At 49.0% G+C, this 26,572-nt stretch overlaps 1 protein-coding gene across 1 annotated transcript in view; it reads left to right on the forward strand.

Annotated features, from left to right (window-relative positions):
• Positions 1 to 26,572, forward strand: part of COL6A3 (collagen type VI alpha 3 chain) — a 107,236-nt gene that overhangs the window by 72,735 nt on the left and 7,929 nt on the right. Inside the window, exons 29-44 of the mRNA XM_075934041.2 lie at positions 877 to 927; positions 1,435 to 1,470; positions 1,578 to 1,640; positions 2,791 to 2,853; positions 4,478 to 4,510; positions 4,605 to 4,641; positions 5,180 to 5,191; positions 5,389 to 5,882; positions 6,984 to 7,083; positions 8,189 to 8,893; positions 10,716 to 10,818; positions 12,853 to 13,229; positions 16,102 to 16,365; positions 18,255 to 18,338; positions 21,664 to 21,843; positions 21,963 to 22,013. Of these exons, the coding sequence (XP_075790156.2) occupies positions 877 to 927; positions 1,435 to 1,470; positions 1,578 to 1,640; positions 2,791 to 2,853; positions 4,478 to 4,510; positions 4,605 to 4,641; positions 5,180 to 5,191; positions 5,389 to 5,882; positions 6,984 to 7,083; positions 8,189 to 8,893; positions 10,716 to 10,818; positions 12,853 to 13,229; positions 16,102 to 16,365; positions 18,255 to 18,338; positions 21,664 to 21,843; positions 21,963 to 22,013 (2,653 nt within the window). The remainder of the gene's footprint in view (positions 1 to 876; positions 928 to 1,434; positions 1,471 to 1,577; positions 1,641 to 2,790; positions 2,854 to 4,477; positions 4,511 to 4,604; positions 4,642 to 5,179; positions 5,192 to 5,388; positions 5,883 to 6,983; positions 7,084 to 8,188; positions 8,894 to 10,715; positions 10,819 to 12,852; positions 13,230 to 16,101; positions 16,366 to 18,254; positions 18,339 to 21,663; positions 21,844 to 21,962; positions 22,014 to 26,572) is intronic.

The raw sequence follows: 26,572 nt of genomic DNA on the forward strand, positions 1-26,572 counted from the left end.
GAAATCATCCTTAGGAGGAGACTTTAATTAGCTGGTAGGGTTATTATTAGGTGATTTGGTTTTGCCTCTTACTATCTGTTTCTTAACACCTAAGAATTCTTCACAACGAACAAGAACAAGAGTATAGAACAGTGCAAGAAACATCATCATTGCTACGGGTAAAATTCACCCTGTTGCCCTTATGTGATACGGTTGTTTCTTTCCAGTCCATTGCACAGGGCCTAGAGGGATATCCTAGTTAGGAGTCAGCTTAATCCCCATGATCCACAACACAAAACATACCACAGGCCTGAAAGTCAACTGTAAGAGACTTCTCATAGGATCTGATGCTCCTTACACCATGTAGGATGGGGCCGTGGGAGGGATAAAGGGTTGATCATCTAAAGGAGGAACACATGCAAGTGCTAATCCTAAAAACACTAATCCACGGATGTAAAGTTCAGCACGTGCCTAAGTATCGATGAGTATAGTCCTGTCCAATTCTCTTCTCACTGAAGACAGTGACAAAATTTCCATTGGCCTCAGTGGGCGCTGGATTGGTTCTCTGAGTTCCTCTAGGAATAGAATAGCTATCCCACATATGGTTCAGAGACTTCAGTTTCCTCTGAGCAATGTTAAATCCTGGTGCCACTGAGGTCAATAGCTAAAGTCTCTTTGACCTCAATGAGGCCAGGTTTCACCCACACTGTGTTTTTCCTGTAACGTCTTAGGTTTTACTTCTAGGTAGCTAATTCTAAAAGGGCCTGATTCAAAAGCTTCTTTCTATTGCTTCCTATGGGCTTTGGCGCTGGAGCGAATGGGTTTCTGTGACTTTTATATTGCACCAACACTCCTAGCACATGTGATACTTACGGCTCTCATGTCTGCCAATTTTAGGGAGAAGATGGGCGAGATGGAGTTGGCAGGCCAGGAGCTAAAGGCAAAAGAGTAAGTTCGATGACATGGCTAACAAGGACCTTAAAAACCAAGCCAATCCCCGGAGGTAACAACCACCTCCATCCTACATTGTATCCTCCATCCTACGTTATATCCATACACATGCAGCCATGGGATATGGAACTGAAAGCAATGGGGCTTCATGTAGGAACGAGGATTTGATCTAGTGCATCTGACTGATGAGTCACAAGACGATGGCCAAAGCCTTCCTCCTTGATGTGTGCCGTGTGTCTTTGTGCTTGCCCCTGCCTACAGATGCTTGAGGATTAACACCATAGGCTGTCATATTAGTCTTGTCTGTGCTTAATAATACAACTATCCGATTTTTCACATCACTGCCCTTTCTTCTCTCTTGATCGGACCGATGATATGAGCCAGCAGTTTCATTCGCGTCCTCCACGGCTTCTTTTTCTTCTTGAACTGGCTTTGGACCCATCTCCAGAAGCAAGATTGATTTGTTTAGCCCTTAAATTAAAATAAACTTCTCTGTTATTACAGGGCGAAACAGGCTTCCCAGGATACCCAGGGCCAAAGGTACTGTTGAGCTTGTGTAACTTCCCTTCCTGTGCCGCGAGCATTGCACATTTCTGCTTTAAGCTGGCCTGCAGCTACAACTACCGTTTGTGCTCTTTTCTGAACAGGGTACAGCTGGAGTTCGAGGTGGCCCTGGAGGTGCTGGCCCTAAAGGAAACAGAGGCCGCAGGGTAAGTTTTTACCATGACGCCATTTCTCATGCTGCCTTTTGTGCAAGAAAGGAGAGAAATTGGCTCAGCCTCCCGGCTTTGGGAGTTTGGCACAATGGGTTTTCCTCAGCTATTGACAGATCCTTTCCACTCTCCGGGGGTTCTCCGGCTGCCAGCGGCAGGGACTGCTGGGCTCCAGCGTTGGGAGAGTGACCTGTTGGGCCCGATTTTGCTCTGCCTGATGCTGGAACATGCTTTGCTCAGACAGGTCCATTCTGCCCAAGGGGCGGGACCTGACCTACCGCAGAGAGACTAGTCCAGCCATTAGTTGGAAGAAACCATTGCTCCATGGGTGAGGAAGGAGGATTCCTCTCCTCCTGAGCATGGATGAAGCTTTCCGGCTGGCTGCTCATGTCTGGATTTACAATGAGAGTACATCAGTTATGCTGGAGATAGCACTTGTAGCCAGCCGGACAAAATTATTCTTCTGGAAGGCAGTTTTTGGTACCCGGTTCCTTTATTCTGAAAAACAATCCACTATGGGAGGTTAAACCCATTTTGTTTCAGACACCTATTCCTTAACAGGACCGTACAGTACAAAGCTCATAACTCGTTACTACCTATGTTCTTCCAGTGAGATCTATAAAATCATGGCTGATGTGGAGAAAGTGAATAAGGAAAAGTTATTGACTTGTTCCCATGACATAAGAACTAGGAGACACCCGATGAAGTGAATAGGCAGCAAGTTTAAAACAAACAAAGGGAAGTTTTTCTTCATGCAGTGCACAGTCAACCTATGGAACTCCTCGCCAGAGGAAGTTGTGAAGACCAGGACTTTAACAGAGTTAAAAAAAAAACCTAGATAAATTCATGGAGGTTAGGTCCATCAATACTTATTAGCCAGGATTGTTAAGAATGGTGTCCCTAGACTGTATTTCTCAGAGGCTGGGAATGGGCAACAGGGGAGGGATCACTTGATGATTCCCTGTTCTGTTCACTCCCTCAGGGGCACCTGGTATTGGCTACTGTCAGCAGACAGGATACTGGGCCTTTGGTTTGACCCAGTTTGGCCGTTCTGATGTTCTTATGACTCTGCCTGGAAGAGCATTTGGGAAATTCTCCTCGTCTGTATCAAATGTGAATTGATGATCTCTGCTCTCTTGTCTCCTAGGGGAATTCAGGAGCACCTGGGACACCCGGTCAGATAGGAGAGCTTGGCTACCCAGGATCACCTGTAAGTGTTTATTGTATTCACATCTGGGGGCTGGTAGTAAAGGCTGAGACAGAAAAGAGGAGACTAAGGGGGGAATGTGATAGAGGACTATAAATTCATGACTGGTGTAGAGAAAGTGCATAAGTAATTTACTTGTACCCATTACATAAGAACTAGGGGTTGCCAAATGAAATTAATAAGTGCAGGTTTAAAACAAACAAAAGGAAGTACTTCTCCATTCAACGCACTGTCAACCTGTGGAACTCCTTGCGGTAGGATGTTGTGAAGATCAGGACTTTAACAGAGTTCAAGAAAAAGCTAGATAAATTCCTGGAAGTTAGGTCCATCGATGGCTGTTAGCCAGGATGGGCAGGAATGGTGTAGCTAGCCTGTTAGTCAGAGGCTGGGAATGGATGACAGGAGAGGGATCACTCGATGATTCCCTGTTCAGTTCACTCCCTCTGGGGCACCTGGCATTGGCCATTGCTGGCAGACAGGATACTGGGCTGGATGGGCATTTGGTCTGACCCAGTCTGGCCGTTCTTATGCTGAGAAGTTTCAAAGTGCATTTCTTTGAAATCTGGCCTTTAATTGTTCCATATGGGAAGCATTAAAAATGGAAACCAGCATTCAAATGGAAACCAGCTAAATCTGCTCCTAACCCCCCCCCCCCCCCCCGCACCCTGCAACAGTATCATAAGTATCCAGGAATCTCTCCTGCAGGGCAGGGAGAGGTTGGGACTGACGGGTGGTAGAGGTTGGGGAGCTGCCTGTTTTCCAAGTCGCAGGAGGTCACCCATCTGCTAAATCTGCGGGGTTGGAGTTGCATCCCCTTTCCTTACCCACGTGCCATTTTTTATTTCAGTGCAGCTAGCCTGTGACTGAGCGAGTCCTGCAGCCTGTGGGGTAGCAGCTGCTCCCCTGCGTAGCCCACACACTCACCAAAAGTGGTGCACGAGTTGCTTAATCCTGGACATGCCTGTGGAGTGGCCTAATGCCATGGCACAGGAGTGGGCCCTACAACAACAGCCTAAGCCAAGGACAGAGGGAGATAAGCGGTTCTGCTTAATTAATTACACATTGAATTAATTACATGCCAAGGAAACTGCTGGGCGTGCCTGCTAGTCATTGTTTTCTGGTTGTTGAAGTGCGTTGCCCTGAATCAGTTTTCCGCTGGGGGCCCAAAGAGGCAAATTCGGGGGATGGGAGCGTGGGAGAACACTTCTGCCTGTCCTGCCTCAGTCTATGCACTCCTCCAGAGCAAGGCCCAACGTAGCCCTGACACTCACGTGGGTGAAACCCCCATGCCCAGGGCCCGCAGAAGGTCTGTGCAGTTCGTCATTCCCACATAAGCCGTAGGTGGAGATCTGAGGGCACGGTGACCTTCTGCACGGGGACGAATGAGCAATAAGAGCCCTGCGGGACGGTAACGCCACCAAGCCTTGATTTCATGAGCTCCTCGAGCGCCAAGTAGTTTGTAAACTAGGGATGGCTCCGTATAACACTGCTGAGGACGGTGAACTTCCTGGAGATGAAAATGAAAAGGGAAGAGTTTTCCTCTTTCTTCTGCGTGCTCCTGGGCTGACTTTGGCACACCAGCCTCTCACTATGGATTGTAATGCCATCTTTTTCTAAACCCTAACAGGGGCTTAAGGGCGACAGAGGAGAATCCAGAGATGTAAGTTGAATATTGAGCTCTCTGCTTCCATCTTGTTCTGAAACATCTTTTGTTTGATGGTGCGTTCATCTTCCTCTTTTCCTCCTTTTTAAAGCAATGTGCCCTTGTCCGGAGCATCAAAGATAAATGCCGTAAGTACCGCCGTGCTCTCTTTCTTGCACGCTCACCTTGGCTGTGTCTAGACTGGCCAGTTTTTCCAGAAAATCAGCTGCTTTTTCGGAAAAACTTGCCAGCTGTCTACACTGGCTGCTTGAATTTCCACAAAAGCACTGACGATCTCATGTAAGATTGTCAGTGTTCTTGTGGAAATACTATGCTGCTCCCATTCGGGCAAAAGTTCTTTTGCGCAAAACTTTTGCGCAAAAGGGCCAGTGTAGATAGCCCAGATTTGTTTTCCGCAAAAAAAGCCCCGATCGCGAAAATGGCGATCGGGGCTTTTTGGCGGAAAAAGCGCATCTAGAGTGGCATGGACACTTTTCCGCAAAAAGTGCTTTTGCGGAAAAGCGTCCATGAGAATCTAGACGCTCTGTTCTGAAAATGCTTTTAACGGAAAACTTTTCCGTTAAAAGCATTTCCGGAAAATCATGCCAGTCTAGACGTAGCCCGTGTGTGCTCATGGTGTTATACAACCTGGCTCCCACTAAATCACTCTCTTTTATTTATTCACAGCTTGCTGCTATGGTAAGTCACTTTCAATTGTTTCATTTCCGGGAGGAACTTTTAAACGTCTTTAGTCAGAGCCAAAACCTCAACCCATCAAACACTCTCCATTGATTTCGATAGAGGCCAGTTGCTTCATGCCAGCTGAGGTTTTAGCCCTGGCTATGTAATAATAATGTTATCAAACATTCACAGCTTGAAACCCACCTTTTCGGTAGGTCCCAAGGAGTGCCCGGTGTTCCCAACGGAGCTGGTGTTTGCCATAGACACCTCCTCCGGAGTCACTAATGACATTTTCAACCGCATGAAGCAGACAGTGCTGAGAGTGGTGAACAATCTCACCATCGCTGAGAGCAACTGCCCGCGGGGGGCCCGGGTGGCCGTTGTGACCTACAACAGCGACATCACCACGGAGTTCCGTTTCGCGGAATCCAGGAAGAAATCCAACCTCCTGGAGCGGCTCCAGAACCTCCAAATCCCTCAGACCACCAAGCAGCGCAGCCTGGAGACGGCCATGTCCTTCGTCGCCAGGAATACCTTCAAGCGGGCACGCAGCGGCTTCCTGATGAGGAAGGTGGCCGTGTTCTTCAGCAACGGACCGACGAGGGCCTCCTCCCAGCTGAACGAGGCCGTGCTGAAGCTGTACGATGCTGGAGTCACGCCGGTGTTCCTGACTAACCGAGAGGACCGAACTCTCATAAACGCACTGCAGGTGTGGGTCCCTCCTTCCTGCTCTTTCCTTCCACTCGGTGGGCCCCGGCCAGCTCCCGGGGAAGTCAACGGGCACCCTTCTGTTGGCTTCTATCAGCAGCGAATCGAATGTCCTGTTCTGAGCCACATTCTCAGGGCCAAGAACGGACTTTGTGCATGCTCCCCCAAGGCGCTGCGGGACGACCGTGTCTATTATTTGCGTTGGGGTCGCTCTTAGAAGCTCTACTCATGGACCATCGTGCAAGGTGCTCTCCAAGCCCAGAATAAAAAAAGATGCTTAGGCTGTGTCTAGACTGGCCACTTGAATTTCTGCAAGAACGCTGACTTCCTACTATCTGAAATCAGTGCTTCTTGCGGAAATACTATGCTGCTCCCGTTCGGGCAAAAGTCCTTTTGCGCAAAGCTTTTATGCAAAAGGGTGAGTGTAGACAGCTCAGATTTGTTTTGCGCAAAAAAGCCCCGATCGCGAAAATGGCGATCGGGGCTTTTTTGCGGAAAAGTGCGTCTAGATTGGCATGGACGCTTTTCCGCAAATGCTTTTAACGGAAAACTTTTCCGTTAAAAGCATTTGTGGAAAATCATGCCAGTCTAGACGTAGCCTTACTGTGTCGGTAAAATATGCACACGAATACACCCCCCCCTTCTGGTCCTGAGTGGCCTTTTGTGAACAAATCAGGTGAGAGGTCTCACATCCACAGAGAGCAAGACATCCTCATCCTCTTAGTTGAAACACAAAGGGACAAACTCTGTGCACTTAAAATCTGAGTATGCGCCAGAGCACGTGTTATGACTTATTAGTACCCCAGCAGCACCCAAAAGCCCCCATCACCTAACAATGTAAACAGATAATACTAAGGTAGAGAGAGGGAGAGGAGAATGGAAGTGCCACATTATTGCACCCATTGAAGGGAAACTGAGGCATGGAGAGATTAAATAACTTGCCCAAGATCACACAGGGCATGTCTGCAGGTCAGAGAACTGAATCCAACTCTCTAAGCCCCAAGCCAATGCCTGAACTCAAGACTACCCTTACAGTAAGAAGCGTATTTGTTAAAAATATCTGACTATATCATTATGAACCCTGTGCTTTTGTCTACCCCAGATGAACAACACTGCAGTGGGACATGCTATTGTCCTGCCGGCCGCTGCAGCTCAGATTAATCAAACCATCAAGAGACTCCTGACATGTCACATTTGTCTGGGTAAGGCACTGATTTCACTTCTGTTCAGTCAGGGCCTTGTCTGACTTCGGGGAGTAGCCCCATGGCAGCCAAGGGAAGCACAGTCCGGAGTCAGCCTTTATGCAGTCTAAAGGTGGGAAGCATCCACATTGATATGGCTTGCGGAATTGCTGGGTGAGAGAACAAACGTTCATCAGAAAGGGCCTGGATCACACATTGGGACTACTATAGAGATTCTCCCGAGGTTGCAGTCTGCAGATCATGACAACCATTTAAATTCCTTTCATGGGCCGTTTCCTGTCTCAGTGGCTAAATCCCATACTTGTTAGTGCTCAAAATACAGTTGAACCTCTCTAGTCCAGAAACATCTGTGGTCCGGCATGATGTCAGTTAGCTGATGTCTACCAGGGGTGTGGCCAAGTTTCCCGCTGTCCCATAAAGTTTGCTTACAGCCACCAGTCCTGGCTCTCAGTGTTCTGAGCTGTTATTTAACTTGAATTTACCCCTCGATGTCTTCTAAGAGCAAACAGTGGAAGTATTGGTGATGCTGCAAGGCAATATGGACCGCCTGTGGGCTGGCAAATTCTCTGGTTCAGAACCGGTCGGGTCCTGCAGGTACTGGACTAGAGAGGTTCTGCCTGTACTGCTGTCTCCAGCCGGTTAGAAAGGACTTGATGGACTACACAGTGTGAAGTTCATTGATGTAGTGGATGTATGTTCAATTAACTGAAGATGCATTGGGATGAAGTCCTCTCTGAATTGGTATCATAGCCTACACTCATTTCTGCTCAAACCTTGGTGGTATTTTATATTATGAGAGGCTATATTCAGTAGATCCAACTAAATAGAATGTGAGCCTATTACTACATAAGGTACATGATGTGACTAAGCAATACTGTAATTGATTTAGTGCACCTATTGAAATCAAGGCTTAATTTTATGCCAACCGTGTGGATTTGCTTTAATAGCCAACCCAAATTAATTCACCAAGGATATTACACACCCAAGTATTTTATGGGAGACCATGTCTGTGGTGTGTGAGCTTAGCAGAAAATAGGTTATAAGTATGTCGAGGAGCCCTCCCTTTCAGGGTGCAAAAATGAAACGGGGTGTGTTTCTTTTCTAGACGTATGCGATCCCGATGAAACCTGCGGCGCTATTGGTATCCCCCAAAGGTCGTTCACCAGGGACAGGCGGGCAGTCCCCACAGACGTAGACATTGACATGGCTTTCCTCCTGGACAGCTCTGAGAGCACCACTCCGCTGCAGTTCAACGAGATGAAGAAATACATTTCCTACATAGTGAATCAGCTGGAGATCAGCTCCCATCCAACGTCTTCCCAGCACCACGCCAGAGTTGCTGTTCTCCAACACGCTCCGTACGAACACAAAAGCAAGTCAAGTGCCTTGCCAGTAAAAGTAGAGTTCTCCCTAACAGAGTACGGGTCCAAGGAGAAGATGATGGACTTCCTTCAGAACCACATGACCCAGCTGTACGGCACAAGGGCTCTGGGAAGTGCAATTGAATACACGGCAGCGCATGTGTTTGAAAGCGTGCCCAACCCACGGGATCTGAAAGTCCTCATTTTGATGATGACCGGAGAAGTGAGCACACAGGAACTGGAGCACCTTCAAAGAGTTATCATCAGTGCCAAGTGTAAAGGGTACTTTTTTGTTGTGCTCGGCATCGGCAAGAAAGTGAACGTCAAGCATATCTACACCTTGGCTAGCGAGCCCAACGACGTGTTCTTCAAATTGGTCGAGAAGCCCTCGGAGCTGCATGAGGAGGTCTTGCTGCGCTTTGGGAAACTGTTACCGTCCTTTATCAGCAGTGAGTATAACACCCCCGCACAGCCCTCGGGCAAGTGGAAGAATAAAAAATGTTACTATTGCAGTGCAGCCTGGAGATGGGGGCGGCATGAAAGTACAGCAAACTAGCAGCTGTTGGCCTGGCTCTTTTATTTTATCTGCTTTTAACTAGAGACGGGCCGACAGCCCACACTTTCCTGAGGCTGTTAGGAAAGTTGGACCCGGAATCAATCCCAGGTCCATACCTAAATTCTGGATTTAGGCAGCCCAGAGTGTTGGGGACCTTTGGCTCTGGATCTGAATTTTGCAGCTTAGAGTCAACCCTAATGATGGCCCTTTAAAAATCCTTTTATCGTGTAGATGCAGATTGGTTCAAAGGAAGGGGAGTTTTGTGCTGGCTGCCTTTGGCAGTGTGAAATCTGGAGCGCTACAAAGTCTTTGGTGGCTCAGAGAACCACAGAGATTTCCTAGATACTCAGGGACGCATCCTGGGCTAGTTTGTTTCATCCTGTCTTGGAGCAGGTTGACAACGGAACATGATTCCCGCTTTATCCCAGCGCGCCCCCCCCCCCCCCCGGGATAGTTGAACAGGTCACATGAGGGATTCTAGTTCTTGGAGCTTAACGCCAGCCTCACATTCAGATCCCAACAGTTTTCTCAGCCCTTTGGCAGTGAGAGGCAGTAAATGGAGGTCCAGGGGACTGGCTGTGGATGGCTCCTTTAAGTGGTGCCTCGAAAACCAAGCCCCCCTCGCCCTAGAAATGCCCGTCAGCAAGTAGAAAGTTCCCGGGGCAGATCCTCGGGTGGACAAATGGTCATGACTCTCCAGTGACTTCAGCTGAGAATCCGGCCAACTAAGAGGAGAACCGAGTGTCGTGCCGGGGCCATGAGCTCTTCTTGGGACGTTAGCCAGAGGGGAAAGGAAACAAAAAGCTTTTTGCCATTATGGGAGGGGTAGGGCTACGTGATCTCCCCGAGTGATTCCTACCCTCCCCCGTCCTGGAACCCCCACACTCTGCCCCTCCCCATCCTGCACAACCTGGGGGGGGGGGGAGACATATGGCAGATGGAGGGGAAAGGAGCAGAACCCCCCGGCCCTGCCGCGTCTGTGTACGGCACAAGGTGGGGGTGGGGAGTGCTTCTCCTTTCCCTGCTGGGAGGGGGCCTGCTAGCCCCACTCCCCCAGCCCTGTACAGACAGAGTTCTGTGGAGAGGCTGGGTGTGAGGCTGGGATTTCTGCTGGCAGGGGCATCCTTCAGCAACCCTGCCTCCCCTACAATCCACCTGCGGCCATCCCAAAAGCCACCCACGGGGCTAACAAAGCCTCGCTGTTGGCATTTTCCCCTGCAGACTCCCCAGCGACATCCAACATCAGCAGGTTTGGCCCCTGGGAATAAAACGGATGTTTAGAACGCCACGGTTTGATTTCCCCCTCTACCGCCAGAAGGAAGCCTGGATCCTTTCAACGGTCCAAAAACCAGGACATGTTCAGCTGAGCCTAGATGGTGGGAACAACATGGGTTGTGTTGAAAGGCAGCAGTTTAGGCATTAACTGATACGGTCGGCTAATGTATTCTTGGGATTAGTCCCGAAAGGAATCTAAAGCTTACGATCGCCATGGGAAATGCTGATGTCTTGAAATAATAAACACGCCATTTTAAGCAACCGCTTCGTTTTTTGTAGTGATCAGAAAGAGCTGGCAGCAGCACTATTATCAGATCGTTGTTAATGCACGATTACAACCTAGAGCACTATCTTTTGGCCAAAGTGAGATCAATGTGGTTTTAATTAATATGAAATAATTTTTTTTAAAAACATATTCACTGAGCTGTGTCTGTGTCTAGGTGAAAACACTTTTTACCTGTCTCCGGACATAAGGAAACAATGCGATTGGTTCCATAGAGATCAGGCAGCAAAGAGTTCTTCTGCATTTGGCCAAAACACATTGTAAGTAGTTTTTCTGCAGCAGATTGGGCTTTGGGAGCAAAATTCTTGACTGACAAGTACTGTCTTTGTATTCCTTTTTAATCCAGAATTCAGCTGACTTCTGGACCTTTCCATATGTCATTTAACTGTTCATGGACTTTGTTGTCTTCAGTGTGTCTTTTTCTTTAGGTAATTTAGATCTACAGACATACTCTGTGGAGGATAAAACTCTTTCCCTCATCTGGACCAAGATTTTCAAAAGTGATCGGTGGGTTTGGGTGCATAGCCTGAACTTCTGTAAAAGGACCTCATTTACAGACACTCGACATGGTCGAAAAACTAAGTCCTATTTAGGGATCGGTGCCCAAACGTCTGAAAACTGAGCCCCTGCTTTAGGAAAATGGAACTGGTCACACTCCTGTCCAACCCGGCCGTATGGCGTTAGACGCTGACCTGTATCAATTTATGCACCTCCTGCTCCAGCTAGTCCTTTGCCCTTCCTCAGGGGACGTGCTACTTTGGAAAATGCTGCTTTCGAGGGCCTGAGGCTAACCACCCCAAAAGTAGGCCACCCACTATGATTAGCCCCCTTTGAAGATCTTGGTCCCATGTTTTTGGTCCCAAATTTTTTTTGTGCTACACTAGAAGATTGACCCGGCGTTGCTCAGGTTTTTAACTCAAATAATTGTTGTTTTGCCTCACTTAAATTGTTGTTCTGGGTGGGGCTGAGGTGTTCAGTAGCAGGCTGCCCCAGGGAAAGAGAATTACCCCAGCCCTCTGTCACCATTGCAGCTTGGGGCCAGGTGAGAAGCATCTCTCCATGACCACTGCAACTCCAGTGGGCACAGCCAGGGGAGGGGTGCATGCTCCCTGTCTGGAGCAGGTCTAGGTTCATCTGCCCTCTGAGCTCCCCAGCCAGAGTGAGGAATGCAGCAAACTGAGCACTTTCCCCTCGCTCCCTGACAAAGGAGAACAGCCAGCAATGTCCATGTATGAATTGAGGGGGGAGGAGCTTCCGTCCCCCTGCCCTCTCTAAAGGGTGCCTAGGAGAGGTGGGCTCTTGGGACAGGGGCAGTTCTGGATTGGTTGAGGGGAGAGGAACCCAGCTGCCCTTTTCACCTGCCTGGTGATTGTCTCTTTTCTGTATGGTTTTATGAGGAGCAATCCTATTCCAGGCTTGTCACGTTGTCCCGGCACAACCAAACTCTGAGTTATGATAAGAGAAAGCTGTCTACCGAACATGGTTGTCCTAGCTGATACCATTTAGGAGGAGTTCTCAGACAGACTCTCTCATATATAATAGATTTACAAGGCATGTCAATGGACTCATTCTGCCAGGTTCTTTCGTCATCAAAATCCCAGCAAGGTCAATGAGACTTCCAGGCACAGAGCAAAGACGACAGAGCCCAGTGTATCATGTTAATTAGTTATGCAGCTTTCTTTTACTTCACCCGCATCATTGTAAATCACCAAACGATGGTGCTGTCATGGGATGTCATGTCTGGCACGGGTTGTTCCCTCATATCACAGTCGTGCTATAATGCACAGTCTAGATGTATTTGGTTCTGCTTCACCGTGCGGGAGCAGATGATTGCTTGAGTTTCTTTCCGGTTCTACGTGGCTACGAGACACACCATGTGTGTCAAGGTGATTCAGCTTGTGGAGGGATAGGCATGCTATAAAAACCAGGACGGGTACGTGTGAAAATGAGAAAAATGAATTTCTTTTTACAAGCTTATGATGTAGGATACTTACAGGGTTAACTGATTCACTGCCTATTTACCCACCCAACTTGGTACGTGCCTGCCAAGATTGTACTTCGGTGCAGTGCTCAGCTGTTTGCCCGAAAGCCACCAGCTTTTTGTTCCTCTTTGGGCTCAATCTCCAGCACCGGGAAGCCAATGGAGAGATTCCCATTGACTCCAGCGGACTTTTCTGAACCCTTCTACCTCCAGAATTCTAGTAGAACACTAATAAAGATGGCAGTGCCTTGTACGTCTAGCTTGGTAAATAGAAAAATATACCTAGCAGTAACAACTGGTTTTGTTGAAACAGATATGTTGCAAATAATGTGACTACAAGTGCCCGCACAACTACAACCGCAAGCACAACCACCAGTGCTCGCAGAACTACGACCGCAAGCACAACCACCAGTGCCCGCAGAACTACGACCACAATGACCAGTGCCCGCACAACTACAACTGCAAGCACAACTACAAAGGCCCATGCAACTGCAGCTGCGAGCACCACTACAAAGGCCCGTGCAACTGCAGCTGCAAACACAACTACAAAGGCCCGTGCAACTGCAGCTGTGAGCACCACTACAAAGGTCCATGCAACTGCAGCTGCAAACACAACGACCAGTGCCCGCACAACTACAACTGCAAGCACAATGACCAGTGCAAGTACAGCTGCTAAAGAAAAACCAGCCGGTATGTATAGTTCTTCCCATTTTTAGACAATACTCTGTGGTCTAGGGCAGTGTTTCTCAACCTTTTTTTGCTCATGGCCCCCTTCTGAGCCTCATTCATCATATGCCTGGCAGTTAAGTTTGGGTGGCCCACTCAGAAACTTACTGTGCCCCCCTAATGTTCTGGGTTTTTCCACATGGTCCCCTAGAAGTAAGGTGTGGCCCCCTGGGGAGCCATATGGCCCACGTTGAGAACCACTGGTCTAGGGTATGAGCAAGAAAATTCAGTGCTCACTTTTTAAAATACAGTGAAATAAAGTCAATGCTTTCTCTCTTAGGGTATGTCTAGATTACATTGTTCCGTCGATGGAGCCATGTAGATTAGGTTTCTAGACATTGGGAAATGAAGCAGTGATTTAAATAATTGCTGCTTCATTTACATAAAAATGGCTGCTATGCTGTACCGATCAGCTGTTTGGCGGCACAGCGCAGTAGTCTGGACGCTCCGTGGTCGACAAGGGAAGCCCTTGTTGACCACCCCGTTATGCCTTGTGGCTTCCCTTGTTGACCGTGGAGCGTCCAGACTACCGCGCTGTGCCGCCAAACAGCTGATCGGCACAGCACAGCAGCCATTTTGATGTAAATGAAGCGGCAATTATTTAAATCTCTGCTTCATTTCCCTTTTTCGAGTACACTAATTTACATGGGTCTGTCGATGGAGCCATGTAGTCTAGACATACCCTCAGGAAGGGCTGTATTCATTGAAGGGTCTACCGGGTGAGATTCTCTACGGGTTTAGAGGGGAATAAATCTATTGACTTCAATGGAGCTTTGCTGATTGACCCCAGAGGGATATCAATATTGTCTAGCAACATTATCAACACTTTCACTGCTTACTGGGCTCTTAGAAGACATTCAGGGTAAATTTGAGCAGAACAACAGCACTGAACACTGAGCGCCAGAACTGGTAGATGTAAACAAACTTTATGGAATTGCGGAAAACTTGGCCATGCCCATGATAAGTGGATGTCCAGCTAACTAACATCCTGCTGGATGACGGATGTTGCCTGGCCCAAGAGGACCGGACTAGAGAGGTTCAACCTGTATACTAAACCTAGCTATAAGTAAAGATCTTCTTTCATTCAAATGCACTGATGAGTCCCAGTGGTTTAGATAGAATAAATACAGTTAACAAACTATACCCAGAGCAACTCAGTGCTGTTGAGTCCTAGGCGTAATGCCATTGGCTTGAGCTTCAGGGTCTTTAATGGCATTGCATCTAAGCTGACTCTGGCCCACGGTGGTTAAGAACACAGCTGCTGTACAAGATCCTTTGACATCTCAGTCAGCTAAATGGAAACGTCCCAGTTTGTGCAGACAGACTCGATGCTGGCCCCGTACATGAGAAAATCAAGCCTCTTCCATGAGCAATGGTCATTTAAAAGAGCTAAGCCATATGCTTGTGTCAGGGGGTTGCACAAGCCTTTGCTTTTCAGTGAAACAAGGAACAAAGAACATATGGCAGATGCATGCTGAATGTTTGTAGGGAAACACATGTTTCCATGTAAATATGTGTTACACTTTCACTAGGGGTCAACTTCTTCTGAAGGGGAGCAGCCGTCTGGTGAGTCACTGGAGTTTTCAGTCAGCAGTTCTAGTGGATTTACCCCACATTCTATCATGGCTTTGTCCAGAGCTAGGCAAACTCCTCACTGTAAATAATTTGAATCAGTCAGACCTACTCTCTGGGCATAAATTACCCTTGGGTGGACGTTGGGTTAGCTGGTGTAACTCAGAAGTCAGTGGAGCTATGCCAGTTTCTATCAGCTGTGGCCCGCTGATGGTTGCAGATTGGCTTGCACTTTCAACTTGGTAGGAATATCAGACAAACATACTCCAGTTTGCTTCTGAGATGTTTGCTTTGAATAGATCTTTGCCTAATCACTGGTTTTATCCATGGAGTAAGATTTGGTGACCTGTCACATCAGATAAATGGGCATTCCGACTTTTCGAAAGAGGAAGAAGGAAAGCAGAAATGTTTCGGTGTTCACCATGCGAATACTTCTGTCACAGGCCTTCACATGATCCTAGATTCCCCGCCACCCCGAAGACTTGACTTTGTCAATTTTCTTTTGAACAAAACCAACGGTGGTGCCTATAAGTGTGGGAAAGCCAACTTACATCCTTTATTCAAAGAAACGTTCATGACTACATTTTTGCAGCTCCACCCATCTCTAGCTTAGTCTCTAGAAACACCCTGACGTGTATGTGAATGAAAAGTACTGAGGAAATGCACCATTTAGAACCGTGTTGCTTATTTTGAGGAGCTGATGTAACACGCCATTATGGGCATTCTTTTATTAAGTTCCCACCCTGGAGTGATAAACTGGAGATAGCAGACTAAGGTCTAGTCTACACTAGAAAACTAGGCTGGTATAATTACATGACCCATGGGTGTGAAAAATGTACCTCTTTGAGCAGCATAGTCAAGTTGACCTACATCCCTCTGTAGGTTGATCTACATCCCTCTGCACTAGGTTGATGAAATTCTTCTATTGACCTAGCTACCACCTTTCAGGGAGATGGATTGTCTATGCTGACAGGAAAACTCTGCCCTTGGCATAGGTATAGTCTACCCCAAAGCACTGCAGTGGGGCAGCTATGCTGCTGTGGTATTTTAAATGCAGACTAACCCTAGCAGAGGGCCAGGTCATGGGACAATCGTCCTCCATGACTGTAGCTCAGTATTCAATAATCTGTTTGGTACATCTTGATTAACCTCCCTCTCTTTCTCCTCAGCAACAGCTAATTGGACTAGAATTCCTGATGCGCCAAACCCCTCCCTACAGCTTTTCTCTTGGCAGCCTCTGATTTGGTTTTGTGTTGTACTGCAGTTAAAGTGGAGAGTGAAATCCAGATCACCGACATCACCGAGAACAGCGCTAAACTACGCTGGGTGAGCCCAGGGCCCCTGCCCCTCGACTTCTTTGACATCACCCTCACCTCAGCACACGACCACTCTCTAGTCCTGAAGCTAAACTTAACCAGCACTGAACGGGTCATTGGTGGCCTCAGAAGTGGGCAGAAATATCACGTCACAATTACGGGGTACCACAAATCCCAAGCCAAAGCAACCTTCACGGGAACATTCAGCACAAGTAAGTGTCTTTCTGGGTGCCAACTTTTTTCCTCCCACAGGGAAGATGCTGGAAACTTGAAATGGATAAACAACATACACACGGAGGAGTAAATTGGGGATGATTACGATGATTCGTATCTTGCTAATGCTCAGCATGTCTCACACTCCACCTCTCAGCAGTAGCGCAACTATAAACGGTTTGCAACAGCCGCCACAAGTTGTCGTTTCAACTCAGTTAAAGTGAGGAACATTTCAATGGAATTCGCCCCTTCCCCCAAATGCCCTTCTTTACTGTGTGTACAGCACAACGGGGCCTTGGTCTTTGAATCGGGTCTTCAGTATCCAGCTAGCTCAGCTTCCCCATTGTCCTAGTATACGGTATCATTTGGGCCTAGGCTGAGGGGAATAAACCGCACGCTAGTCCGCCACAGACCCCTGTTCAAATCCACATGGCGGTCCCTCAGGACAACCTCCCAGCACATCGGCCCCGTCGGTGGTGGCTCCTCAGGATAAGCGCAGAGGGGGTGGGGAACAGGGCTGGCGTGAGGCATGTGCAGTCGGTCCCCCCGCACATGGCCCTGCCTTCCTGGGCGGCACGTCTCCTACCTAGGCACATGACGAGGCTGCAGGCTGTGCACGGTGGCGGTGCCACCCCCCACCCAGAGGGGCGCTCGGGAGAAGAGGAGGAGGCCATTGACGGACCAGCCGCCACAGCCCCGCACGGGCAGAGCCGGAGCTGCAGGCCCAGTGTGCAGCCGCCCGTGGCCTAGGCCGCAACGCCTCATTCGAACTAGGCACCGCAAATAACCAGGCCAGGCCCAGCTAGGAAGATTGCCTGGGGCTCACCGGCTCCTGCTAGTGCTGGTAGAACCTCCCCCACCATCTGTTGGAGTCAGCAGGAGGTTTCCCATTGATTCTGGGGGCTTTGTGCTCTCGCCCATCCTCGTTGCTCCCCTTTGCGAGCAACGATTCCCCCGCCAGAACGCTCAGAAAAGACGTCAGGCCGAGGAAGAGGCACTTGCGGGAAGCGATTGAGAAGCTGGGTTGCCTACTGGGAGGATTCCCCCTATCGCCAGTGCCTGCAAACACCCCTACTTTGGAGAGCAGCCCTCCTCACAGAAGCCCTGCTGCAAGATGTATGGAGAAGGCTGCGTCCCTCTGCATCCATTGAGAGGCAGGAGCTGGCACTAATTGACCCCAGCCAAGTGTTTGGCTGAGTATTCACCAAGCCAAACCCACTTGAGGATCACCCCGTCCTGCGCAGAACCAATCACCGGCAGCTACCTTCCGGCCTCATCCCCTTCCTTCCTCCCCACCTGCTGCAAGGGATTTGGGGCTCTGCACTGGGGCGAGGGAACAAGATGGGTAGGGAGGAGGAGCAGGGATGCCCTGTGGAGAGTGCTCTGCCCTTCACGTCAAAAGCCCTGGGAGCAGCCGAGTCCAGGAGAGAGTTCATGGTAGCGCGCTTACGGGGGGGGATGCTACCGGCCACTGTGGAATCCGGGCCCCTTGCAGAGTCCAGGGGACCCGGGAATTTGAGAGCAGGCCCCATGGACCTTCTGAGGAGGTTACTCTCACATGAATTACTCAGTGTCTCAGCTGCAACCCAAGACCCATTTCCAGCAGTGTTGTATTTATGTACCCAAACCCAACTCCCCACACTAGCCCACAAAATCGGGCTGCAGATTTTGTTTACCAACCTTTCTTCTATCTGTCCATATTCAAAACGATCCAGTCTGCTTCCCACTACCAAGCATTTGTCCTGGTCCAGACTGTTGATTTCTAGTAGGCAAGAAATGTAAGACGGGGGGCTGGACAAGTTACTCAGGGAAGTGGGGTTGAGTTTCCATGTGTTGCTGTAGGGTTTTGTTCCCCCTTGGATCATTCCATTTGCTGTTGCTCTTGCAGGAAGTGTGCCAGCACCCAAGGCACCCGCAGTAGCCACTGCCAACCTGATGGTGAATACCGAGCCGTTGGAACAGCCAGAGATGGGTGAGTAGCAATGCACGCAGCAGTACCTGAGTGGCAGGTTCCGTAATCACCTGTCTTTTGACTCTACTAGGCCCTCCGCAGGGTGGGTCTGATCTAATCATTCTGACGACATGAGTGGGTTTGGATCAGACCCTTGTGTACTTGCATGGAAACGAGTGATGTTGTGGCAATTTGCACCAGCGGCGCATCGGCCCCTCCATTTCAGTTCCCAATGAAGTGATTCCCTCAGACGGTGCAAAGAGCCGGGGAAGTTCTCTTCAGGATTCTGCAGGCCTGACTCTCTGCAGGAAGTTTCACTGATCTCAGTGCGACTGCTCAGGGAGCCAGGTCCAACTCCCTGGACCCGGCCCAAAACTCATTTCAGGCAACAGGACTTTTTCCATCCATTTCAGTGGCCTTCGGATGAGTCTGCATGTAAGTAAGGCTGGCCAAATTTGGCTGGCGGGTCGGCACCAGGCCACATCCCATAGCTGTGCTGTCCTGTTCTCCCGCCAACCTGCCTCCCTGCCGGGAAGGTGTACATGGTGCATGGTGCCGTGTGGGACTGGGGAGGGAATGTTCTGTCCCGCAGAGGCTGAGATGAGACCCGGGAGATGTGTGGTGTATGCAGCCCCGGGGTGTAATGCTGAGCTCTACCCAAGAGTCTGTGGCCTACTGGGGGGTGGCGGGAAGGAGCACAAAAGTGAACGATTTTCCAGGGATCCAACGAAGAATGGTCATGTGACCTGCTGAGTTGATTTAGTCGGCTTCCCTCACATTGTAAGTCCTATCACCTGCCCTCCCTCCTCTTCCTTTCTTCCACTCTGGCATCAATGGGCTAGTGAGATACCCCATTGATGATCAAGTGACCAGATTCTGTGCAGTGGTTAACTGGGCGTTGATTGTTATCATTTGTTATTAACGTGTCCCCGTTGTATTGATTAACTCCTCTCATGGCTCCTCCACTTTGTTTGAACTGACTATATGGATATTACCACCCCTCGCTCTCGCTCCCCTCCCCCCCAAAGTAAAAAGTATGTTAAATGAGGGAGCTCCAGATGGAAAGCAGCCTGGTTCCGTTGCAGTTCCCTGGAGAAGTGCTGTTTTCCAGCGGCTGAATAGCTGGCTCCCGGCCCGAACTGTCCCCCAAAGGCTGTAACTTTTGTTGTGTTGAGACCCCCTTGCTACCTTCATGTGGCTTTCTTTGAAAAGAGACGCTGTGGGCGTGAGCTATAAATGTAGACCAGGAGGGTGAGAGTTTCAGAGCCGGCTAGGGGATGTGGGCACCAGATCCATATTCATTTCTAATGGGAATGAGGAAGTTTAGGCCAGCCCCCACATCCCTGCAGAGGTCAATGTGCTTTCCCTGGATGTCCATGGGGGTGCAACATCCCCTGTTTTTTAAATCAGATTGAGTTTATTCACGTGATTTTATGTAAAAGCGACGAGGAGTCCTGTGGCACCTTATAGACTAACTGAAGTGTAGGAGCATAAGCTTTCGTGGGCAAAGACCCACTTTGTCAGATGCATGTCACAGGAGGTGCCACAGGACTCCTCGTCGCTTTTGCAGATTCAGACTAACACGGCTACCCCTCTGATACGTGATTTTATGTGTGTACCCCTTTCCACCCAGACAGAGTAAATCTTATCTCCCCCTGCTGCGAAGGACTAGGATCGCTAGGAACGTCTGAAAAGTCTCTGCTTGCTTTCCTACCGTTAACACTGGCATGGCATGCAGTATGTCTCGCTGTCATTGCTTTTAAACAGCACGGCTCAGCTGCAGCCCTTTGTGTTGGCTGGCTCCAGCTTAGAAACATTTCATTGCTCTGTGTGGACATGTCATCGTTGCGATTGGCCGCAATACACTGAGCGGTTCCGTCAAAGTCCACGTCTCTGTCCCTGTGCTATTTTCCACCATTTCCACTCTCGGGGGAGGAGAGGGGGCTCATTGGCATTTCCTTTCCCCGTCTCCGTTGTCTTTTACCTGGAACAGCTGGGATGGACGGCACAGCTAGCCAGAGCACTAGCCTTTGTCTCCATGTTTAACCCTTTGTTCATCTGCCTTCCGAATCACTGCCGCAAAACGTATGGCGCGCTATACATGGTTTCTGTGTGACTCCAAACAGTGTAACACGGGAATGCCAAAGGGCTGATGTCTGGACCAAAACGGCATCAACCCACACAAATAATACACAGGGCAACAGCAAATTGGGCACGTGTGTTTGGGGGAATTGCTAGGTGCTGGGAGCGTCATGGGGCCAGAAGACCCCATGACCCCAGGACCTAAGGGCCGGGAGGAAACCTGCCATGTGAGAAAGAGTTCAGTAATTCACAAAGGGGCTTGGCTTATCTGCATGCCATCCAGGTGCCTAGGACATGACACGGAAGAGCGGATTGGAAATACTGAACCCGCCTGCTAGCTTGTGTGTCAGCTCTTTGACAGGAAACGGAGGCATGTGCTCTAAGGTGCTAACACGTTACGACACAAGGGCCAACCCTGCCATCCTGAAATAGTCAAAACCCCCCTTGAAGGGCTGGGGATTTTTGCTTGAGCAAGAACTGCAGGATTTGGCCCTAAAATATCACTTCCGGGATCTGAGTAACTACTCTAGTCTTCACGGCAGGGAGTGTTTTAAAAAATGTACTTTAGCCCCAGACGCCACGCCAAGGCAACTAGGCATTTGAAAACACACTTCAGAGCTCGATACGCTCTAGAACCCAAGGCTGCTCCAGGTAAAATCCATCGCAGACGTCCCGCTCCAAGACCAAAATTTCTTCGGATTGTTTTTTTTTCATGAAACCCCAGCAAACAATTTGATGTAGGCTGGGAAAAGTCATACACTCAGGGGTGGCCCGTGTGTATAGGCGGACTCGGCCATCACCTAGGTCGCCATGTTAAATGGGGCGCCCAATGATGACGTCACACCATTGAGGGCTGTGGAGGTGGGGGCGCCAATCGCGCATTCCACCTGGGGCACCAGCTGCCGGCAGCCTACCTCGAGCCGCCCCTGCATACACTGTTCTGGCACGTTTGCCATGCTCTGTTTGGCCTCTGCCTCTCCAGTGCATTGATTTAGCCCTTACATCTGAGACGCGGTAGAGGCCAGTACAAGCACAGCCCATTCCCTGCAAACCTGTTGGCAAAACGTCTAAGGCGCATGGACCAGCTGCTTAGCATGTTTGCTCCGGGACAGGGTGGGGGTTAGTGACTAGAGACCTGGCCCACGCCACGGTCAGGCCAGGGTACTTTTTTAAATGCTTAATTTTTTTCCCCTTTTGCTCTCTTTGCCTTTTCAGCTTTTAACCCTTTCAGAGTCATTTAACATTTGCGCATTTTGCAATGCAGATTTGACAGACCCTTGCTTGCTGGATTTTGACATGGGCACCCAGTGCAAGGAGTATCAGGTTATGTGGTTCTTTGACTACAAAAACAAGATCTGCACCCAGATTTGGTATGGTGGGTGTGGCGGTAACGCCAATAGATTTGAGACAGAAGCTGAGTGCATAAGCAGATGCGGGAAGCCAGGTAAGTACTGCGCGGGGTTAACCATTTTGCACTTTTATAATATTGTCAAATGCATTTTGAGATTGGCAAGGCATTTTGGTTTAAAAACAACCTCTTCCCCACACTTTTTCCCCCTACAGCAGCTGAGAGAGTCATGCAGCAAATGACCCTTGAGAAAAGAGTATTGGCAGGTAAAAGGACAAATGCAGCGGATCATGCATTTAATCTCACTGTTCGGTCACTGCTCTGGGCACTTGTGTGGCAGACTTTGCCATGGTTGGACTAAGGCAAATGCAACCAGAAAGCGTTTTGTTTTTCACTCATGCATGTGAGCTGCTGAGAAAGTCCCGCCCTCGGCTTTGCATGGACGCACTCTCAGCATGCCTCATGTTGCATCCGGAATCACAGTGCTGGCCATGAGTTCACTGCAAGCTCTCGCTACAGCAAACCTGGGCAATTTGTTTCACGACAAGCATCTAGGCACCACATCGGAGAGGATTGCAATCGCAAGGAAACTCCTGTTAACACTGTTGTGTTGCTCCCGGTAACTGTGTCCCTAACTAACCTCGTCATGCTGTTGTATGCGTTCGCGTCTATGCAAGTAATGCTGCTCTAAGCACCTTGCTTTCACGGATATCCTTAATTGAATAATATTCCCTGTTGTTCCCAAGCAAGTGCAGGGAGTAGGGAAGGGACACATACTAGAAAACTGCAGTGTTTTCCTGAAGGCAGGAGTGGGCAATAATTTTTGATGATGGACCACTCCAAGATTTGGGTAAGTGGTCAAGGGCTGCGCTTTTCTATGTAGGAGGTACAGGGTCTGAGATGGAGATGGGGTGAAGGAAGGGTAGGGAATTGCGGTGCAGGGTCCAGGAGGGGGTAGGGGTGCAGGAGAGGATTCTGGCCTGGGGAGGGGTGTAGGAGTTTGGTGCAGGGTGACTCCCAGCCAGCAGCCCAGCAGAACCCTCAGGCAGGTGCCTGCCAGCCAGCAGCCCCAAGCCACTCCAAGTGGCTGACTGCTCAATGTGGCTCTCTGCACTGCACGCTGGTGGGGGTGGGGGGGGGGGTGGCAGTGTGCAAAGCCCCCCCACCCCCGCCAGCGTGCAGTGCAGAGAGCCACATTGAGCAGTCAGCCACTTGGAGTGGCTTGGGGCTGCTGGCTGGCATGCACCTGCCTGAGGGTTCTGCTGGGCTGCTGGCTGGGAGTCACCCTGCACCAAACTCCTACACCCCTCCCCAGGCCAGAATCCTCTCCTGCACCCCTACCCCCTCCTGGACCCTGCACCGCAATTCCCTACCCTTCCTTCACCCAATCTCCATCTCAGACCCTGTACCTCCTACATAGAAAAGCGCAGCCCTTGACCACTGCTTTGCACACTGCCACCCCCCCCCCCAACGCAACCTCTCCCCTCTCATTGGCGCTAAATGGGGAGCAAAAAGTTGATAATGGCTCTTCAGATCATCAGACCAAGGTCTGACGATGCAAGGGCAGGAAGGTGGAGCTAGGCAAACTGAGATTGGAAATAAGGGGCACGTGTGTCAGAGTGAGAGTCATTAGCTGTTGGAATAACAAATAACAGGCTGCGGCGGATACTGCATCAGTCCCAATTTTAAAAGCAAGACTGGCTGTTTTTCTGAAAGATCTGCTCTAGCTCAAACTGGAGTTAATTCAGGCCACGCCAAACCTGATGATCACGCTGGCCCCTTCCAACCTTAGCATCAAAGGACGTTAATTCCTTGTGGGTTTCCCAGTGGAAATACACCAGAGGAACATGGCACAGAAACATTTAGGCTGTCTCTACACTGTCATGATTTTGCGCAAATACTTTAATGCAAGAGTTTTTGCGTTAAAGTATTTGCGCAAGAGAGCGTCTTCACTGGCATGTGCTTTTGCGCAAAAGCATCCGTGCCAGTGTAGATGCTCTCTTGTGCAAGAAAGCTCCAATGGCCATTTTAGCCATCGGGCTTTCTTGCTCAAGAAATTAACGTTGCCTGTCTACACTGGCCTCTTGCGCAAGAACAGTTGCGCAAGAGGGCTTATCCCTGAGCGGGAGCGTCAGAGTACTTGCACAAGAAGCACTGATTTTATACATTAGAATGTCAGTGTTCTTGTGCAAGTACTTGCGGCCAGTGTAGACAGGTGGAAAGATTTTGTGCAAAAGCAGACGCTTTTGCGCAAAATCTTGCCAATGTAGACATAGCCTTAGAGCCACAGTTTGTTGTGCAGAATGAGAGTACAGAAAAATTAGTAACAGGAGGTGTCCCACCACCAGTAAACTCTGGAGAGCAATAATGAACACCATGGAAGCCATGGAACAGCCAAAGGAAGCCATATTACTAGCATGGAAACCTTTTCTAACTTGGATTCCGCTTGGCACATCGGCACATCCTCAAGTCCATTCCCGTTCAGCACAGCACTTAAACTCATTCTTAACTTTAATAAGGCCTGACATCCCATTGACTTAAAGTGAAGTATGTGCGTAAGAGCTCAGCTGAATAGAGGCCTTGCCGAATCATGGCCTAAGTGAACAGATTTGCCAAATGTGTGATCTATTTCTATGCTATATTGGTGATGCATTGATTGGGGATGTTTCCAGTGAATTTTGTTGCTTAGGCTAAAGTGGTATTTTAAGGACATAAAAGGTTGTTACAAGAAGGAGGGAGAAGAATTATTCTCCTTGACTTCTGAGGATTGGAGAAGAAACAATGGGTGTAAATTGCAGCAAGGGAGGTTTAGGTTGGACGTTAGGAAAAACTTCCTAACTGTCAGGGTGGTTAAACACTGGAATAAATTGCCCAGGGAGGTTGTAGTATCTCCATCACTGGAGAGATTTAAGAACAAGCTAGAAAAACACCTGTCAGAGATAGTCGAGATAGCATTTAGTACTGCCCTGAGTGCCGGGGACTGGACCTTTCAAAGTCCCTTCCAGTCCTACAAGTCTGAAACTTGGCACTGTTACGCTGCAGACAGTCTGAAGCAGATTAGCAAGAAAAGCATTGAAGAGGCCCTCTTTCTGGCTGGCAGACATTTAGATCCACGGCTTATGCAGAAGATTTCTTCTGTTTGCTAATTTTAGTTGGACTTTCTTCTGCAAACGTCAGCCTGAGTCTTTGATTGAAAGAAAGCGAGGAGTCCACAAAATTCAGAAGCAGATTTTAGGCACGGATATTTCGTTGGTTTGGATCAGGGCGTTTAACGTGAAAAGAGGAAGAACAGCTGCAAAATTGGGGTAGATGTTGGGATTCCAAACCCAGCCCTACTTTAGGATTCTTGGGGCACAGAGTTCTGCTTCAAGATCATCTCAGTGTGTTTTCAGTGCGAGACAATCTTTAAGTTTACTGTGGAATAAACATAATTAACCAGGCAAGCCTAGCATTCCGGTCCTATATTTGTGTGGGGGAGGGATTGATCAAACTATGACTCAGTGGCCGCCACCTCTCTTTCCCTTATATGATACATGGGCACCGTTCAAAGCAGGGATTTCAATCTCTGGGTCGCAGCTTGTAAGGGCAGGTGGCTAGCTGGCTGCGAGAGGCTTTGTTTACCTGCACCTCCTTAGGTATGGCCAATCACAGTTCCTGTTCGCTGTGGATTGCCATTCCCAGCCAATGGGAGCTACGGGAAGCAGTGCAGATCAGAACGCTGCTCCCTGGCTTAAAGCACCTTTCCGGTACTTCGGAGTTCGGAACACCGTTTGGAACACAGCACCCTGATTAGACCCAGCTTGTCTGGGTTGGTTTTTGCCTCCTGCAAGATCTGGAATCAAATCTTCCTCTTAACATGTGTGCAACCTCCCTCAGCTGGCCCATCCCCTTCTACATGCCAGTTAGATCCGCTGAAACTTACGTGGGTCCTGATACCCAGGTCCTGATACTAAGGAATCCAGCACCGGTTTTGCACACTTGCAATTCTCACGGCGGCCACGTGAGATGTTACAGTGAGTGCAAAGATGTTATTCTTGTCCAAGCAGAACTCCAGCTGACCGCACCAGCATACCAAACAATGGAGCCCTTAGTCACACGGAAGTAAGCAAACTCACAGCCCAGCTAGAGAGCCAGAAGACCCTGAAGGCAGCCTGGTGTGTGACTGGTGGATGGAAACATGCGAAGAAGGTTCTGAATAGAGCTGTGTAATAGAACCCTTTTTAAACCAGGCATATCAATGCACTTTGCTAAAGTATTGGCCCTATTTTAGAAAGGGGATAAATTACTTGCCCCTAATTACATCAACTCAGGTTAAACTAAAGTCTCGGGGTTCTCAGTCCCCTAGACTAACAACTAGTCAGCACAGTCTCCTTGTAAAATAACTGATTTCAAAATACCCACAAATTACCAATTGGGTAGGAAAATTGGGAAGCAGTGCAGACTGAACATTGAAAGCAGCTAAGAAATGGACAAAAGGAAGCAAAGGTTAATATATCGTAGGAGGCACATGAAGACTGATGTAAATAAGAAGCTAATTAGCCACATAACTATTCCTCAATGGGCACAAGCTGAAATGGGGGAAGAAAATGAATTGCGCAAGCAAGATAGATGATGCCCGGAATAACAGCACAGAACCAAGTGCTCCACGCCCTCTGCTTAAGCACCAAGACTTTAACTTCAGTCATGGGCTTAAGTGCTTTCCTGAAGAGGGAAGCTTTACTGAATCAAGGCCCAAAGTAGTAGGGTTATCTCCAGTGTTTCCCTAAGACTCATGGAGTTTAGCCTGAGTTAGAGTCTCCCGAGATCCACAGACTGTAATCCATTG

This window comes from Pelodiscus sinensis, chromosome 7 (genome assembly GCF_052426305.1).
Source record: "Pelodiscus sinensis isolate ZL-2025 chromosome 7, ASM5242630v1, whole genome shotgun sequence".
In the NCBI taxonomy this organism is placed as follows: domain Eukaryota; kingdom Metazoa; phylum Chordata; order Testudines; family Trionychidae; genus Pelodiscus; species Pelodiscus sinensis.